The following is a 19559-nucleotide window of genomic DNA, read 5'->3' on the forward strand; positions in this document are numbered from 1 at the left end:
CGGGGGGGCACTGCTGGCCGCAGACTACATTTCCTCCAATGCCACGCGGCACCCACGCACCCATTCGCCGCTGGGACTACACTCCCCATGATACCCCGCGTGGCGAGTGCGTTCACGCAGGGCGCGCTGCGGCGCGATGCCCGCCGGGATCTGCAGTCCCGCGATGACGCGCGGCGCCGTCACGGGGGCGTTACCGGGGCGGGCGGGGCCGGACCGTCGCCAGCGAGGCCTTGTCGGCGGCGGGGGGAGCGGGCCGGGCCCGCGGCCGCTGCACCATGTCCGCCTGCCACAGCTGCGCCGCCGCCGCCCGCCTCTTCGGCTCCACGCTGCCCTCCGCCCGCAGAGGTAACCGCGCTCCGGGTCAGCCCGCCCTCCCCGGGCCCGGCGGGGTCGGGCCCTGCGGCCGCGGGCCTGAGGGGAGCCCCGGCCCCGCGCTGCCCTTATCGCGCCGTGACAGCGGCGGGCACGGCGGCCTTTCCCCTTTCCCCTCTCTGAGCCGTTTGCTGGGGGCACCCGCGCGGTGCGGGCCGCGGCCAGGGCAGCGTTACGTGCCGGGAAGTTTCGGGGAATTCGCCCTCGCTGTGGGGAAATGTAACGCGAGAAAAGAGTTTATTTCAGCAGGGGTGATGCTCAGCAGCTGCCGGCCAGTGTGTGCTACTCCGCAGTGCCAGTAAATGTGTTTAATTGGCTTAAAAATGGCTTGATTTCCTTAATTAAGTAAAAGCCTACCTTTGAGGTAGCCTAAACTTGAAATATTTCTCATAAAGATGGGCTTAGTTAGCAAAATTCATTATTTCCAACTTGGTAGAAGGACGAGACTGTGCCAGCTGCTCACTGGAAGTTGAGGGCTGTGGGAGGTTGTTACTTTTTTACTGTTTTTCCTCGTTTACCTTTTTCATGGTATTCTTGGGGTGCTGAGAGCTGACAAACCATGTTCTGCTTTGGTGAAAGGTAGAGCACCCCCAAATTGTGCTGAAAGATCTCTCTGTTGCCACATTTGCAACATTATTTTCAATTACTCTACCCTCAGCAATAGCCTGATGAGTCAGAGATCATTTACTGCCCCGAAGAGGTGAGTTAACTCTCTGTAGGTGCCTTTTCATTTGTATCTCAAATATCAGCTGTGCTGAAAGGTTCTGACCTGTGCTTTCAAATCCAGCCTGTCTGCCCTTATGCAACCCCTCTGAAACAATCAACTTTGAAGCAAGTACTGTTTGGAATTTATTACAGAATTATCTTTTAAAAATTTTGTGGGGTTTTTAGTCAGATCTAAGATTTGAAAGTATTATGTCAAAGAGCAAATGAGAATAAAATGCAGATAGAGCAATACAATTGTTGATCCATCAGCTTTCAATGAAGGTTGTTTAAAAATAAATGTGCCTTTCTTTTGTGTGTCTTTTATAAGAAACTGTGTCATCTGGCAGGTGCTTTGTTTGCTGTTGCTGGTTGGTGCAAACTTGAGAGAGTTCAGAGTGCACAGATCAGTGTAATCAGTGGAGTGTTATGTGGGACAGCTACAGTTTGTCACAGTTTCCCTTTCCCGGGCAGTAGATGCTCCAAGATCCCCCAGGCTTGCCCCAAAAGTCAATAATTATTCTGTCAAGTGTCAATTAATAAGGTGTTAAGGAGCTTTTCATCGTTTCTTAACTCACACCTGGATCGGTTCCATGGCTGCCAGCAGCTAGGGACGCATCCCTTGAAGTCAGTGCTCCAAAAAACATCACCTGAGCCATGCTGCCAGGTGTGTGTGTGTGTGAGCCCATCCTGCCAGGTGTGTGTGTGCACACCCTGCCAGCTGTTAGGGTTAGGAACATTTATCAGAGGCTGGATCCCTCAGTGGCAGCTGCCAGGCATTGAGCTGGAATGTTGATTTCCCCTGGAAATCTCCCTCTGGGTTTATTGACCCAAGGAAGTCGTGGTGATGACTTTCTTCTTGCTTCATTGTGTAATTATACAATGATATTTTGTCCAAAAACACCACTCAGACCTCACAATAAGCACGCGTGGCTTTTCATGCTCAGCCACAAGCTGATGTAGCAGTAATATGATTTCTTTCCCCTGGTTTAGTTTTCACAGCTCAGTACTCAGTGCTGTGTAAGGTTTCATAGTTCAGCCCATACAGTTCTCAGTGCATTTTCTGTCTCACAAGAGCACCCTGAATTAAAATGAGGATTGAAATGTTCCAGCTTTTGTGGAGTGCTTCACCCTTTCTCCACAGGCCAAATCCCCCCCGTGTCACTTGTGTGACTCCAGGTTTTGCTCAAGGGAGGTGAGGTGGTCATTGTTTGATTTTTAAGGGGTCTTTTCTCAGTTCCTAAACCAAATCTCAGTGAAGGAACCACCTGTGAGGAATGGGGCTCCAAGAAGCTGCTCAGCACAGCTCTTGCACTGTAAACACTCACACAGCTTGTTCCTCACTGACAAGTGCACTTGGCACACGGGGCTCTCAGAGTTCTCTGCACATTCACTAAAAGGCACAACTGCTTCTGAGAGCCAGCCAGTGTTTTCAGCTTTGCTGTGATGTTTTTGTAGCTTACCCTGTGTAATCTGAAATGTGTTGCAGTGGCACTGAGCAGAGGAATTTAAAATGGGGAAGCTCATTGATTGTTATTCCTCCCTCACGTTTACAGACAGAAGCAATGCTGCTAAGAGATTTTTAAAAGCTTAATTTTTAGTCATGTTAAAAATAGTACAAGTCATCTTCAGGTTAGGGACTCTTAAGCAGTGTGTAAGTTAATAAACCAGCTTCAAATCTCATTTGTTTCTGTCATCTTCATTGTGACTTGCAGATCCTGTAAGAGTTTTCCTGGTCAATTTAGGTTCCTCTTCTTTATTTTTCTCCCTTCTTATTAAAGTAACAAGGTGAATTTTCAGAGTATCCTCTTTCAGCTAAGCTCCCATCTCTTGGTTGCTGTTGTCTCCTCTTTCAGAACAAATGAGCTGTGCTCTTCTTGCCATTCTTACTTTTTCTTTTTTTTTTTTAAGAGTTTCTGGATTTTCCATAGGGTTCTCTGATCCCTTAACAATAAAACTGTGTGTTGTCAGCAGGTCTGCAGTTGCCATTGTTGCTGTATAGCTCTGCTGTCAGTAAAACACAGAGTTCTTATCAGAACCAGCGAGCCAAGTGAGAAATTTGCCACTTTAAATGAGATGAGATGTGGATTCCAGGCTGTTGTTGATGTTGAAATCACAAGCACAACATATGTTGGCTCCCGTCATGCCTGCCATGAAATGCAATCCTGCCCGTGTTGCAAGAGGAGGAAGAGGCTGCTGAGTGTCTCGGGAGGGTTTTTCACGTTGCAGGGAGGGGTTTCAGCAGAGCTCGGGTTGTGCTGAGTTTGTCGGTGGGTGCCAAATAGGGCACGGCTCAGTTTCCCTCAGCACGATTCCTGTTGCCAAGAGGTGCCTCAGATTCCTGGAAGCGAATTTTTAGTGGAGTTCCCAAGTGGAGCCGTGCAGTCACTGAGTCTGAAACACCTGATCTTTGCATAACAAAGAGACTTTTCAGAGGTTTCTCTCAGGGGCTTGGATTGTTTCACCATACAAGCGCTGAGTTGATTGTGTTTATCATTCTGAGGATCAGTTTCATAACTGGGATGTTCCCTATTTCATGCCACAACAGGACTCTCCATTGTCTGATGTTAGAGGACTGAAATTATTCTAGGGTCTTTTGGAGAACCAAGGTAGCTTTAACAAGGTGAACATCAGGGTGGCAAAGATCATTTATTTTGGTTAATTAAAATCTGTTCAGAGCTGAATTCTGTTGCCCAAACCTTTTAGCTCCACTTAAAGTAAATCAGTTCTGAGATTTGATAGCAATGGAATTAAACCAGGAGTATTTTAGTATTTAACTTTCTTTTTTTTTTTTTTTTTTTTTTTAGGTATTACTTGTGGTCGTACACGCATCCCTGTTTTAGGAAAACTTGGGACTTTTGAAACTTGTTCTCTAAAACGAATTCCTCTTAGAAACTTTTCAGAAACACCAGCATATTTTGCTTCAAAGGATGGTGCAAGCAAGGATGGTTCTGGAGATGGAAACAAGGTAATTTCCACAAACTGGGGATTTGAATAATTTATGTAAAATGTCCCTTGCATTTTAAATTTTTTTTTTTACTCAAAATTAATCTTAAAATTTTGGCCAACCCCTGACATTTCTAATCCTTCAAATTGCTGTAACTGGCAGTGAAGAAAAAATAAATTGTATTGTGAATTTGTTAGGAGATAAACCTTGTCCACATCCCACAATGCTTTTCCCAGTTTTATAAATCTCTTTGCCCAGTGTAAACATGAAAACTTTATTGGATGTCATAAATCAAGAACAGGATTTCAGGAAAGAGGAGTAATCACAGCTGTTCTCCTTCAAAAGCCTGGTGCTCCCAAATAGACTTTTTAAAATTCCATTTTAAATGTTTCTGGGTTGAGAACTGGTTTGTCTTAAGTAAGACAAGTCAGTGAGGACATGAGCTCACCTCTTGTTAGTCAGTTGTAGTCTATTTTTATCCCAGTCATTCTCTGTAATTATGGTTAATAAACAGCTTCTTCAGATAAATGATTACCTGAGAATAAAACTGCTCTTTAGTCAGCAAATAACATTTTGAGAGTTCACAGGCAATTACTTTGCCTTAGTGTGTGTGTTGTGAACCTGAGGAACTGTCCAGGTGGCACAGGTCTGTTCTGAAGGTGCAATTAAACTTTTTAAAAAATAAATAAAGAAGATAAAAGAAATTAATTATTTTTTTTCTTGAAAAGGATTTTAAGGAGAAATCAGTAGGCAGCATAGGTTTAAAAAATGAAGAACTGCTTTAGAAATGGGAAGAGAGATTTTTGCTGTTTCCTAAAATGTAATAACTTGTATTAATCAGAGTATGAAGGCACAGATACAGATACAAATAAAAACTGCAGTATTTCCAAGCACTTTGAAATGCATGTTTTAGCACAGATTGCTACACCTGCCAAGGAAATGAGAGGAGCTGTGGCTTCAGAAACCCTTAGAATCCACGCAGCTGAGATAATAAAATACTTTCTAAATATGATTTGTTTTCTTGTCTGGCATTAAAACATTAAAATACACTGTTAAAACACCTTTGACACAGCTTGTTATTGTTCTAGTGCCAGTCATCAGCTCTAATGCAGGTGTGGGGAACCTCTTCCATGGGCATCCAAGACTGGCAGAGCTGCAAAATGCAGATGTATTTGTAAATAATTTGTAAATGTAAAACACTTCCAAGTATTTATGTCACATTCTTCTATATTTCAAAGCCTTTAAAAATCCTGACAATAGCTACTTTGTCATTCAGCTGTTGCAAAATTCAAATTATTTGCTTCCAGAAGCACGCTGCTAAATGCTTACTGTACCAGCTGCATTGTTTGGGGCTAATTGTCTGGAAATCTCTTTTAGAAATCTGTTGGTGAGGGTGGTGGTAAAAAGTCCAGCTCTGGAAGCTCTGGGAAAGGAGGGAACCAACTGCGCTGCCCAAAGTGTGGGGACTTGTGCACACACGTGGAGACCTTTGTGTGTAAGTTTTCCTTAAATCTTCCTTGTTTTACATGGGCACAGATGTGACTTTGTGATTTAACACAATCCTTTCTGCCTAATTCCATGGTGTCACAAATTTTGTTATGCTTAGTTTGGCCTTGTTGATGCAACCAACATTTATTGTCTCTGTGGGTACGTTTGTGTAATTCCCATCATGTGTGGGGATGTGGTACTGGAATTCACATTACATCTGGGAATATGCGTTTTTAAAATAGTTTTTGGCATTTTATACTTAATACCATTTGAACTACAGATACTTTCATATCTTTATTATATAAGTATATACTTTATATATGTGCATTTGTAATGTCTGTCCTTTCTTTCCTAAATAATATAACTTTAATCCTGCATGTACTATACCCAAAGTGCTTATCCAGCAGAGGAATTAGTATCTGACAGATGGCTTACTAGAACAGTCTTCCATGGCAAAGTCAGAGCTATAATACATTCCAAATAGCAGGCTGGAAAGTCCAGCTAGAAAATCCAAAATCCTTGTTCTCCAGCAGCAATTGCTCCTATTTTATTTTTTTTTAAATATAATCCAAATTAATGCCATTTATTCTTTAGGTTCTATCAGTCTTGAAGATATTTCATACCTTATTTCTGCACTGATGAGACCAGCTTAGAAAACAAGAACTTTTGTCAGAAAGCAAATACTCACTGTTAGGTGGTGGGGCTCAAGGGAGGAAGTTTCAAGTCATAATCAGACTTGTGCACTAAGAGGCTTAACACAAAGTCAGCATAAAAGTGTTCAGCAGTTGTTACTAGAACAGCTGGCAGAAATAATGAGTGGATGTGCTGTGATCTCCTGCTACTCGTATAAAATAATATTTAAAATGATCAAATGTCACAATAAATCACAAAGCAGCTCTATAATAATGACAATAGATTTCTTTAGAGAAAGGATCAGTCCTCAGTCCTTATCCTCCCCAGAAATAAGGTTGTTTTTCCAGTTTGTTTGAAACTATAGGCAACAAGATATTCTGCAAAACCTGGCACTAGTTCATGGAACTGGAAACCTGATCCTGTCTGTGTTCAGTGTGCTCTCTCCCTGGACTAGGTGTGGCTGGAAACTAGAAGGATTTTTAATCTCATTTACCTTCTTATGATTCATGAGCAGGCAGAGATGTTTTTGAAACTCTCTCACTTCACTGTGTGTTTCCCTTGGTGCTGCAGTTTGTGCTTTTGTGTGGAAATACCATTCAAGCCTTGTCCCAGAACGATCCCTGGAAAGCAGAGATGTGATTTAGTGCTTTGTCAGTGTTGCTGGGAACTCTTTAAGCGTGCCTGGAAACTTCCTTGGGAACAGATTTATTGATTTATTCATACCACACCATGGGAGAACATACCTTGATAAATGCTATTTAAAATTCCCAAGTAGTGAACTCACTTGAGCTGCAGCATCAGAATAACACAGGTTCTATAAACAGGGGGGGACTGGAAACACTTTTTTCCCAAAGTTCTGTGAGTCCTTGTGGAGTTTTTTCTGGACCTGTGTTATTCTGGTTTAGTCTGTTAATTAGAGCAAACTGTTTCCCAACCACACTCTGTAAGGCAGCTGGAAAACAGAAGTTATAATTATCTTAAAATTTATTTGAAAAAAGAAAACAAAAACTAAGAAAAATAAATCTGTCCCGTTCTGCCCAAAATGAATGGGTTGCAAGTTTTATTAAGCCTGCTGTAATTTGATTTTTTTGTTGTTGCTTAGTCAGGAAAAATGATGAATTTGCACAGTTCTGGTTAGAATTAACAACCTGCAGAGCCTTAAATAAATATCTAAAACCAAAGGAAAACATGCAATTAGCATTTGTTTCAGTTTAAATATTAGATTTTCAGTCATTTTGAGAGAAGTAGGAAAGCAAAACACTGAATAAAAGCCATGTTCATTAGAAAATTAATTGCCAGTGAGTGGCAGTGTGACAGGCTGGTTTTCCAGTGGAGTTTGTTTTTGATGGAGCTTCTCTTTGTATCTGCAAATCTTGCAGAAAGATTTGCTTGGCGATGGTTTTCCAGTAATTAACAATGAAGGGAAAATATGAGGCAAACAAAGTCATTTTGCTTTGCCCTCCTTTCTCAGCAGTTCCTGTATTATTGTTTTGGGTTGTGAAAGTCTGTAAGGAGAGTTTGTGATCAGTGAAATAAGACTTGATCCTCAGATGTGGAGTGAAATCCAATAGCTGTAAAGCTGATTGGCATAAGAAGCCTTATCTGGATGCTGCTGTTACTGTCTCCACCTGATGCCATCAGGTTACTCCACCCTCCAAGCAGCACTTCCCTGCTATTGTACATTCTCAGAAGCTTCCCTGCTTTCTTTTTCCTGGTTTGGGGTTTATTTTTTACCTTAAAGCAATTTGATAGCAGCCCGTTATCTCAACCCTACAATTTTAAGCCTCTGACTGTTTCTGTTTCCTGTATGTTTTGTAAAAATCTGCTATTTCTTTTTGGCAAGGTCAGCTCACACAGACTTTATAAGTGCCTGTGCTAATGCAGCCTCTGTGGCAATGTTGTCTGATTAAAAACAACACTTGACTTGCATTTTGGCACACTGTAAATATTTGCAGACACCTTAGTGACAGGGAGGTAATTTGCCATGGATGTTCTTTGTTGTGCTTTTATGTGCTTGCTAAAATCACATATGAAAACATGCCAGTATTTAGGATTAGCAAAGTTGCCTGCAACTCAATTGTGTACTTTTTTTTTAGTGAAATTTAAAGATGCCCCATTTTACTCTTACAGTGCACTCCTTATTTTATGGGGTTTTTAAATATTCATGTGGATCTGTAAAGGGACCAACCATTCTCATGGCTATTCTATGCTAAATAAGCCTTGTATAAGGAAGGAGAACAGCCTCATGGCACTGTGGTCATCACAAATATCAGAGGTGTTGTCAGTGAGCCCTAGGAGAAAGGTTGAGTTGTTTTTCCCTACAATATTGTTGCTAAATAATGGTTACATAAGAGGAATGGGTTTGTGCAAGTGGATTTCTATCACATTCCCATAACAGATAACAGTAATTTGGAAGGTTGCCAGGAGAACTTCCAGGCTGTTACCCAGAATTTCTTTGAAGTACAGTTAATAAAGCTGTGTTGGTCACAGTATTAGTTGCCACATTCTTACAGTAATCTGCTGGTCTTGCTTATCCAGGTATAAGGTGGGATTAATGGCAAGAAAAACCCCACCCACTCCTCTTTTGCTGATGCCAGTCCTGTGGGAGACAACAAGTTATAAATAAGCAGCTTGTTTATTGCTAGAGGGTGTTGTTACAGTCAGCTGGTGCTTCAGTGTTCAAGCCATTTTCTAAAAACTTTTTATGAGTTCAGAAGTTCTGACATTGAAGTTTTCACAGGGTTGTTTTTCTACAGTTACTTTACTTTTAATTAAATTCATTTACTAGTATATTTTCTTTAAATCTATCCTACTGCTCATGATTTGCATTTAGCAGCATAGTAATATGGCTAGAAAGGATCTATTCTGAATTACTTTTATTATTCTTCTCTACTGTCTGTTTTTATTATTTCAGCTTTGCCTGGCCAGAGGAAAAGAAGAGCAATGCAGGTTCTCATTTTCAGGCTTATGAAACCAACCTTTGCAGATTTCTTAAGACATAGTTCACAAAGTCAGCAGTAGGAGGGTTTAGCTTTTGGAATTTGAAAGAAATTTGTCCTAGTCTTGACAGTAAAAATAAATAAGCAGAAGATCTTGCAAAACATCAAAGTCCTTGATGGTTTGTTGCATACCACAGCTGCCTCTTGTTGGGATGAGCCCTTTGGGTGACCCCCTGTGCTTCCACAGTGCTCCAAAGCCAGAGGGATGCAGAGAGCAGCAGCTGCCAGAGCCCTCCTGTAGTGCTGTCTTTGATATTCTGCACTGCCTCCCTGCACTTTAGTCTGTGCCTAACCACAATATCTTATTTTGCTGTCAGTTTGAGAGTTAGGAACATTTCCTGCACAGCTAAAGCCTTCATTAATTTTGTTTCTCTCATAAGTGAGTGTGATGCTACTGGAGAAGTATCAAAAGGAGTTTTGTGTTTAATTCATTGTCTGGTTGCTGCCCAGCATTCTGATTTTTTTGGGGGGCAAATTGTGTTCTCTCTGTGTCAAATTTCATAGGCCAATAGTAGCTTTTAAATGTTCTAAGGTGAGCAAGGGAGAAGTGTTGTGCAAACACAGGGAGGCTGTGCTGTCTTACAGGTGCTTGTCCTGTGTGATGATCTGGGACAGAAGCAATTCCTCTCACTGCTTTGTTTGACTTTTTCTGCAGCTTCCACCCGTTTTGTGAAGTGTGAAAAGTGTCACCACTTTTTTGTTGTCCTGTCAGAGGCAGACACAAAAAAGAGCATCATTAAAGAGCCCGAGTCAGCAGCAGAAGCTGTGAAATTGGCATTCCAGCAGAAGCCACCCCCTCCACCGAAAAAGGTACATTCTTAATTCCACCCAGAGCCCCCTCCTGCTGCAGCACGGAGAAATGCTTCCCTTAATCTGCATCAGGTGTGTAATGGCTGCAGGGACAGAGCAACAAACAATAAAGATGATTAGCTCGAGATTAAACCTTTGTGAGCTGTGTGACCCAGCAGGGCACTGATAAAGGGAACAAGTAGATCCAATAAAGGTATTGGAGCTTGTTTTCCTCTTTGGCTTGTGATTTCATTTTCTCCTGTGTCCTTGAGGCTGACCTCAGCCTTCACCAACCATAGTAACTTTTTTTTCTCACTGTGGCCTTGCATTCTGTGTCTTTATTTTAGCAGCTTCTTTGGGTGAGAGCTGCAGCTGATAAACTTGTGGCCATGGTCCCTGTGAAGTCACTTGATTTGCCTCTGGAGATTAGTGAGGAAACCTTTTTATGTTTCTGAGTTCTTGGTGGACTGTAATGGTTACTCCACACAGCTCCTTGATAGGCCTCTTTTAAGAAAATAAGTGTTCTTAAAATTTCTGTTCCTCTTAAAAATTTGGGTGAAAATAAGCAATGGGCTTATGTATTAACACAATATGAGTGTGTAAGCATCAGGTTTTCTTAAGTGAACTTATCAACAGGAATATATTTTGTATTTTAGATGTTAGTTTCTATTTCTCAGATCTGTAACCATTCAGACCAAAGTCTATCTTTGGCACAATATACTATTTTTCCTTTTCTGCTGCAAGATGATTTAGAAGTGTTACTAAGGTTAATCTGTTTTGCAGATTTACAACTACCTCGACAAATATGTTGTTGGTCAGTGTTTTGCCAAGAAGGTGCTTTCAGTTGCTGTGTATAATCATTACAAGAGAATCTACAATAATATCCCATCTAACCTGAGACAACAAGCAGAAGTTGAGAAACAGACTTCTTTAACACCAAGAGGTTTGTATGATATTTGGTATTTTTCTGGTCAAAGCAATTACCATTTCAGGGCTCTAACTTGAGAAATCTAAGCAAGGTTCTACCTTGACACTAGATGTTCTATAATTGAAATTATAAGAACTTCTACTAAACATAATTTTCACTGTGAACTTCTATGATTTATTTAAATGGTAATCAGAAGGTTTAAGCATTTCCATATGAACTGCTTAGCCCTTTTTGCTGATACATATTATGGGGTATTCTCCTTTAACTTTCTGCAGTGAGTCTCCTAATTTTTTCTTTCTAATCTCATTTACTACTTAACAGTAAATCTGCTGCTGAAGCTGCAGCAACAATGCAGATCAGGAAGGTGATATTTTGTATAGGTAAACTGATGAGTACTTAGATTTCTAACTTCCCTTACTCCTGCTGGCAGCATCTGCTGGGCACCACAGTATTGTTCCATATCTAGCAGGTGTAGATGGAGTTACTCTTGGCAGTACTTTTGCTGCTGAGTAAGTGTGCAGCTATGTTGATCTAATTTATTTTTAGAAGTAGGATTAAGTTGCCATCTCTGACTCAAAGTGTACCTTCGGTGGTTTTTTTTAAAAGGTGTTTTGTTCTGTCTTGCAAAAGTTACCACAGAAATATTCTTTTTTTTTTTTAATTAAGTCTTTTAAATGAGGAGGGAACATTGGTAGCACTGTTCTGGTAATGGTAAGGGCAGTTGTGTACCTGGCACCATCCCTGACCCTCCTCAGGGAGATAACATGGTCCATACCCACAGAGACTGACAGTGAATGTTTACATATTTCAGAGTTCTGCCTTATAACAAGGAATGTTGTAACACTCAGGGAGAGTTTAAGGAAGCCTCTTCAAACTAAAATTGTTATTCTATTTTTTTCCCTTCTATAATTGGCTGTAAAGTGGAAATCTAATTAGAGGTAATAGATTGTTGTTGTTTTTAGAAGTAGATATCTTGCTGGCATTTCAAAAACATGTTTGGGTTTTGGGTTAATTTTGACAGCAATAAAAGATAGCTCTTGTGGGGATTTCTTGTTCTTCTATTTCTTGTCAGAAATACATTCATAGACAGTGATGAGATGTATTCAGAAGAGGGCAAGAGGTGGAGAATTTACAAGCTTTTATAGACTTACTTTTTTATGACTGTTTTCATCCTCTCTCTTAGAATTAGAAATCAGAAGACGGGAGGATGAGTACAGATTTACAAGTAAGTGAACCCTCTCCTCATGTCCTCCTCTGCAATACCTACTTTATGACATGGAGAAGAGTCTTTAGTGACTGCTAGTTTGAAATGTTGGGTGAAGTCCAGTGCTTGTACTTTTTTGTCATGGAAATCAACAGCTTGGGTTTATTTCTTCTTCTATGTTAAAAAGAAATATAAGAAATTATAGTAAAAGTGAATAAATTTATAAGGACTGAAACTTTCTCTGGCTTTTTAATGTAGAGGAATGCTTTTAGGTAGTTCACTGTGCTATTGGAAATTCTTTTCCTATATGCCTCTACAAAAGTGTGGTTGGAACTCCTGTTTGTGCAATAATTGTGCTGTATTTCTGTTGCATTCCTCTCTGTAAGCTTCTGTACAGAGAGAATTCTAGGTTTGCAGAAGAACCTTGCTGTTACTGTGTGTTTAAAGTAGTGACAGAGCTTGTTGGTGCTCAAACAGTGCTGTTATTGTTCTCTTCAGAACTCCTGCAGATTGCTGGAATCAGTCCTCATGGTAATGCTTTGGGAGCATCAATGCAGCAACAGATGAACCAGCAGATACCTCAGGAAAAACGGGGAGGAGAAGTACTAGATTCAGCCAATGATGACATTAAACTTGAAAAAAGTAATATTTTGCTGCTTGGACCAACTGGATCAGGTATACAGCTGCATGTTTCTATAGGTGTCACATTTTTCATGGAATTTGTTGTTAATGGGTGATTTTCCTCTTCTGTGATTATTTAGATTTGGTTTATGAAAAAACTAAACAGTTAATTTCAAATTTGGATTCCAGTGTTTTCATGTCATGTTAACATGCTGAGCTTGTGGCCTTAAAAAGGAATGAGCTGTAGTTGTGTGGGTTTCTTTTTTTTTAACACCTTTATTTACTGACTGAATAAAGGATGCCACTTTGACTAAAAAGTGGCAGTTACAGTTCCACTGCTTCAGCTGGCAAGCTGAGATGCTGCAGTTAGTATTGTTTCACCTCTGGGACAGATTAGTTGCAGGGGGTTGGAAAGAGAGATTATTTTGTACGTTCATAAGACTTGGGAGTGTTTGTGCTGAAGTGATGGCATTTTGCAGACTTCTTGGGAGAACATTCACTAAACAATATTTTAATTCTGTTTCTTCCCAACTTCAAAGCAGGAGCAATTGGACTTTGCACTGCACCCTGAGTGTCTGCAAAGGACTACTGATTTATTTAATCTTTAAACTCTGCAAGTACATGTATTATGGTTTTTATATTGTGTGACATTTTGTGGTACTGTATGCATTTCAAGCTGCCTTAAATGTGTATTATTAAACTAAATCAAGAAATACAGCCTGCCAATGTAAAAACCACTGCTTATGAAAGCTATCTCCCTTGGAAAATATTCTTATATTAAGATGCTAGTAGGATTCAGAATGTTTAATAAGTATAATGATGATCCTGTGGTAAATCCTTGAATGGTTTGGGTTGGAGGGTACCTTAAAGCTCCCCTTGTTCCACCCCTGCCATGGAAGGGACAACTTCCACTATCCAAGGTTGCTCCAAACCCTGTCCAGCCTGGCCTTGGACACTTCCAGGGATCCAGGGGCAGCCACAGCTTCTCTGGGCACCCTGTGCCAGGGCCTCACCACGTTCACAGCCAAGGATTTCTTCCCAATATCTCATCTAAACCCATCCTTTTTCAGTTTAAAGCCATTTCCCCTTGTCCTGTCACTACACACCCTTGTTAGAAGTCCCTGTCCAGGTACTTGGATTTGTGTGCTCAAAGAGAAATGTGTGTCAGTTCTGACATGCAGCTTTTATTTTACCAGGTAAAACCCTGCTGGCTCAGACTCTGGCTAAATGCCTAGATGTCCCTTTTGCTATCTGTGATTGCACCACCTTGACTCAAGCTGGCTATGTGGGAGAAGACATTGAATCTGTCATTGCTAAACTCCTGCAAGATGCAAACTACAACATAGAAAAAGCACAGCAAGGTAAGCTTCTCATGTGTGGTACAGAGACTGTTTGTTTTGTTGAAGTGCTCTAAGCTTTTGAGACCAACAGTATTCCTGAAATTTGTGTCCTGCTGCATGTACCCAAATTTTAAATCAGGTAGAATAAACCTGAAAAGAGCTCAACGTGTATTTTTTTGGTTTTGTCCACAATTTGACAAAATTACACATGCTTTTGCAGTTGGGAAGTAGAACAAGCTGCTGCTCCCTTAAATGTTATTATTCTCTGTAAACTCTTTCTTTAAAAGTAGATTTGTTTTTATTCCCATTCTCTGTACCTGCAGGAATTGTTTTTCTGGATGAAGTAGATAAGATTGGCAGTGTTCCTGGTATCCATCAGTTAAGGGACGTTGGGGGAGAAGGTGTTCAACAGGTAAATATTTCCATGGAGTGATTTTACTTCCTGAGTGAACAGGACATGGGATCCTGTCATGTCAAACAGCATGGGAATGTATGGAGTCATAGTTCCTCATTTCCTTAATTATTCACCTTCAAAAGATACATCTTTCCTCTTGACTTCATTAAAAAACATAATCTCAAAAGCAGTTTGAGGCATCCTCATGGAAGCATTTTAGTTCAAAACTGTCTCTGCAGCATTTAGACAGCCAGTTCATAATATTCAGATAGCTAGTTCCAGGCAAGGACAAGTAACATTTCCTATTTAAACAAAACCCTTAAAGCAGCTAATCATTATATGCATAATGTGCATGGGACCCACATTAAAGGAATGTTTTTGTCCTTGAGTGGGATTGTCTCATAGGGAAAACTGACTTTTTTGACACTTACTGTTACTATAAAGGCAAAAGGGAGCAAAAAATATGAGTATATTTGTTGAAGTGAACATATCATGGTGTGTCTCTTTGCATGATGCTCCAGAATGGAATTTTTTTATTGCTTATTTCTTCTTTCCTTCTTAGGGCTTGCTAAAATTACTTGAAGGCACAATAGTAAACGTTCCAGAAAAGAATTCTCGGAAACTACGTGGAGAAACCGTGCAGGTTGACACAACAAACATTCTGTTTGTAGCTTCTGGTGCTTTTAATGGTCTTGACAGAATTATCAGCAGGAGGAAAAATGAAAAAGTGAGTGCATCAGGCTGTATCCAGGCTGAAAAATCGTCATCTTGATCACTGTTCACAATACTGACTTTTACAGGTCTTGCTGTATTTGTAAACACACTAAATTTCTTTATTTCAGCAAGTGGTGCTGAAAACCATCATCGTCTTAAAGTACCTGATCCTGCAGTTCACTGTTTTGTAGATTAATGTCTGGGGACAGGTTCTGGCTGCAGCATTTTGACAAAATGTGCTCCTGTCTCTAACACTAAAGGAGTGACTGAAATTCAAGTTATTGTTCATGTTAATTTGCGTAGCTTCCCATGTAAGCAAACTTGCCTGCATTTGATTCACTTATGAAGTGTCACTGATGCTTGTAAAATTAAGAACATGTTGATAACCTTCTTTCTTTTAAGAGAAAATTGCTCTTGTACTGATGTATCAATCCTTCACTGAGGAAATTCAATCTTTTAAGAAACTGATTGTATGCAAGGGGTCTAATTTTACTCTAAGTAGGGCTCAAATTAGTACGTAATGACCTAATCAGTCACTGCAGATTTTTTAATACTCATGGAAAGTGAGTAAGAACACTCAGTTATTACAGTTCTCTAAGCAGCACATGCTTGTTTTTACAGTACCTGGGATTTGGGACACCATCTAACCTGGGGAAAGGCAGAAGGGCTGCAGCAGCCGCTGATCTTGCCAATATCAGTGGAGAGTCTGACCCACAGGAGGATATTGAGGAGAAGGATCGCTTGCTGCGCCACGTGGAAGCCAGGGACCTCATCGAGTTTGGCATGATTCCTGAGTTTGTGGGACGTTTGCCTGTCGTGGTTCCCCTGCACAGCCTGGATGAGAAAACCCTGGTGCGGATCCTGACGGAGCCACGGAACGCTGTGGTTCCTCAGTACCAGGCACTGTTCAGCATGGATAAGGTTTGAGTTCTCATTTGGTGACTCTTGGTGTTCATTTTTATAAATACAGTGGTTTCAGTCATGTTTGTACTCACCACACTGAGTTATAAATGAAATTATTCCCATTTCTCTCTGTGTAGTGTGAATTAAATGTAACTGAAGATGCATTGAAGGCTATAGCCAGACTGGCCCTGGACAGAAAAACTGGTGCCAGAGGACTTCGATCTATAATGGTGAGTAAATTAAATCTTATAAACAAGTGAAACTTCGTGGATTTGTGTGTATGGACCTAATCTTGCCCATTTCCAGTGACAGCCACGCTTAGTTCTGGCCCTTACATGGATGTAGTAAGTCTTTCTAAAGCTGTGAGTATTCAGAGTTCTTCCAAGAAGACTCTGAAAATCACTTGTTTCTGTATGCCCTCTTCTACAGAAATATTTTCCCCTCTATTTTCTTGCAGGAAAAGCTGCTGCTGGAGCCCATGTTTGAAGTGCCCAATTCTGACATCGTATGTGTGGAAGTTGACAAAGATGTTGTAGAAGGCAAAAAAGAGCCAGGATACATTAGGTAAAACGGTAACAGAAGTAGCAGAACAGACCAGTAATACAACTAGACAGGTATTCTGATGGAATGAGCACAAATCCATGCACACAACCTAAAAAAGATTCAATGCTCTGTATATTGTGCACAGCTGAATTAGTGCCTGTTCTGTCCTAGAGATTTTGAATTTGTATTGCTTTAGTTTTTAAGCAGAAATTTTAAAATAAACATATGTGAAGTTACTTTTGTGTGTGTATACCTGTAGAAATGGAAGTAAATTTTAAGGTAACAGTAAAAATTTGAAATTCAGTTGTGACTGTACTGAAATTTCTGAAATTAAACAGTTTCTTTCTTCCTACTCCTTACCACAGATGTGGGGTTTTCATACAAGCTCCAGGCTGCAACAATTTTCTACATTACTCTTGCAGCAGTGGAGAGCCACAAAGGCACATTTATTGATTTGCTGAACTCCTGTTAAAATAATCAATTTAATGTTGTAAAGAGTATGGTAATGGTATGGAATGTTGAAAACACTGGACAAATCTTCATTTTAAAAAAAAAATCCAACAATTTCCATGGATGAAGGATGGAATTGAGAGAGAGTGGGTCAGGTTAAAACTGGTTAAAAAATTAATTTCTGAATTTCAGGTCTGAAATTTAGGAGCTGTATCAGTGATAGAAACCAAGACAATGTTGTTTGAGTGGCTTTCTCCACTAAGGTACATTTACTCATTCCAGCACCTTGTCTGTGCTGAAGCTTGGTTCAGCCTTGTGTTGTTGGAGTGAAAAGTTTTACACTGATGGTTGCTTGAAGTGATTTTGTATAGCACCAGGAATACTAAATTTATTGATTAAATCCAACAACTTACTGAAAGCCAGGAGGCTAATTGAATTCAGCTAATCAGCCTGTGTGCTGGTGGCACTGAAAATGTGCAGAGCAGCATTTCCAGATCAGAAGGTCAGAACTTTGTCACGGGGCTCTGTGCATGTGACATGTTTGTCAGAATCTGTGGAAAGTGCCTCTTGTTTTTTGCCTCTGTGTCTAAGGTATCTGATCATTCCTTCCAATCCTAGGGCTCCCACCAAGGACTCATCAGAAGAGGAGTATGACTCTGGAGTGGAGGAGGAAGGCTGGCCTCGCCAGGCAGATGCTGCAAACCATTAAACACTGTCAGAACTGTGACCTGCAGAAAGCTCACTCGGTTCTTTCCTTGCGATGGCCTCTGGCTCCAGCCTGGCCCCAAAGGCACCAGATCTGCCTCGGATACAATTCCTGCTGAGGAACTTCATTAGCTAAATCAGATCGTGTACTTTACTGCAGCATCACCTTGATTTGATGGACAGAGTGTGGACTGGGATGGCATAATGTTCAACTATGAATTGTATATTACACTTGTTCAATTAAAATGTATAGCAAATGCAGCAGCACCTGCACTGCCCTTGCCAGAAACTAAACCAGCAGCGCAGGTGCTGCCAATAGTTAGATTTAACAATAATGTTACTCTACAAGTGGGAAATCAAAATTAATAATTAGTAGAGGGTGAGTAAACTATCTTAGCTCCTGGTACGGCTCACAGGGGGTTCTGTTCAGGTCAGTGTTAGAGTCCTGCTGGGGTGTGAGACCCAGCGGGCACTGGAGTGGCTTGTTACATTGGTGGGTGAGGAAGCCCTTTGGAAAAGGGGACACGCTTTGTGACACTGCTGGGAGATTCTGCTGAAATGTGACACTGGTTTGTTACAGTCATTTGAATATCCAATAATACCATTCACGTCTCCATTGGGAGCTTTAATCACCTTGGATACTGTGAAAGAAGGTGAAGTCTGGTTTTCCAGAGGGGTAAACAAGATTCCTAGGAAGCAGTAAAACCATCTAAATTTGGATGAGAAGTCGCCATAAATTTTTAAATATTAATGTTCTAATATAGTACATTTTGTTTAACGTATTGGAACTATCATGCATCAATTTTTTGGTGCCAGGTATTTGCCCAACCTATCTTATAATGTTAAGAGATGAAAGAAGTAAATGTATAATATTTTTGCTGTAATCAGTAGTGATTGTTCACATGACAGTGCTTTTTAAGTTATATTCTCAAATGCTAGTATTGCATCTTGTGGGTTTGTCTTTGATTTTAGTCTCACAGCAAGCAATCCTCCCTCTTCTGTTCTCCACCAAAATTAATTCAATCCTTTAGGAATGTCTTTGTAAAAACACTAAAGGACCTGTATGTTTTTGATTTGTTTCAGGAATTAAAATTGTCACTTAAAACTTTGTTTTGTCCTTCAGTAAAAACGTGGACTTGAGTTTCCCTAAAACTTTAATTCACACTATTTAAATAAAACTTTCATCCTTCTTTTTAGTCTAGTGGCTGTTTTAGGACAGGAAAGGATACAGAAAATCTATTGACCCTATTTTTGTCATTAATTTCTGTCATGTAACTTTTATGTAATATTTGTGTTCTTCCCTAGCAGCAGTGTGACATGCAATTGTAGCCAGGTGCAACAGATACTTCCCGTGGGATTAGAGATCTTTTCAGGTTAAATGACCCACTAGTGGTTCAGAGAAAGCTGTGTTTGGAGTTGAGGATATTTCTAGAAGTTTGGTCCCATCGCAATGGGAATTTGTGGTGAACTATCTGTAACTGCATCCTCACTTTCCTTTTTGTAGAGTGAAAAAACATAACAGCTTTTAATTCTGAATCCTTTAATTCAAATCCTTTTTTAAACAGATAGAAAAAACCACCACATTTTAGGTGAAACTGTTCAACAACTTAGTTTTGAAAGTTGTTTGGAATTCTGTAACCAAGAACTGTTTTTAAGGAAATAAAAATGCCGTGTAACTACAGTTTGTACTTCACCTCTGGCGTTTGAATAAAAGCGAATACTCAAGCAGTGGAGAGTTGTCATCCCTGACGCCATGCCCGCATATTTTGAGTTTTAGGAGTTTTAGAAATTTAATGTTTAAGCGGAGCGCGATGCGGGCGGGGCGGG

General features: G+C 40.4%; 1 protein-coding gene across 3 annotated transcripts; it reads left to right on the forward strand.

Annotated features, from left to right (window-relative positions):
• Positions 1 to 222: 222 nt before the first annotated feature.
• On the forward strand, positions 223 to 19460 carry CLPX (caseinolytic mitochondrial matrix peptidase chaperone subunit X). Of its 3 annotated transcripts, none has more exons than XM_058033523.1 (14): positions 223 to 345; positions 3882 to 4042; positions 5399 to 5516; positions 9797 to 9951; positions 10714 to 10873; positions 12042 to 12083; positions 12561 to 12737; positions 13880 to 14044; positions 14347 to 14435; positions 14980 to 15144; positions 15753 to 16052; positions 16172 to 16264; positions 16492 to 16598; positions 17646 to 19460. In XM_058033523.1, the coding sequence occupies exons 1-14, from the start codon at positions 276 to 278 to the stop codon at positions 17734 to 17736; spliced, it is 1893 nt and encodes a 630-aa protein (XP_057889506.1). In that variant the 5' UTR covers positions 223 to 275; the 3' UTR covers positions 17737 to 19460. The 3 variants fall into 3 exon arrangements, with proteins under 3 accessions (XP_057889506.1, XP_057889508.1, XP_057889507.1); XM_058033525.1 differs by having other exon boundaries at positions 16492 to 16648; positions 17646 to 17734; XM_058033524.1 differs by lacking the exon at positions 12042 to 12083.
• Positions 19461 to 19559: the final 99 nt, after the last annotated feature.

The sequence above is a fragment of the Melospiza georgiana genome, chromosome 13, assembly GCF_028018845.1.
Source record: "Melospiza georgiana isolate bMelGeo1 chromosome 13, bMelGeo1.pri, whole genome shotgun sequence".
Classification (NCBI taxonomy): domain Eukaryota; kingdom Metazoa; phylum Chordata; class Aves; order Passeriformes; family Passerellidae; genus Melospiza; species Melospiza georgiana.

Excerpts from the sequence above, each read along its gene's own strand:
- CLPX (XM_058033523.1), top strand. The coding sequence starts at position 276 with ATGTCCGCCTGCCACAGCTGCGCCGCCGCCGCCCGCCTCTTCGGCTCC. Across the intron at positions 9,952-10,713 it reads CACCCCCTCCACCGAAAAAG|ATTTACAACTACCTCGACAA; the intron begins GTACATTCTTAA and ends TCTGTTTTGCAG. Across the intron at positions 14,436-14,979 it reads GGGGAGAAGGTGTTCAACAG|GGCTTGCTAAAATTACTTGA; the intron begins GTAAATATTTCC and ends TTTCCTTCTTAG.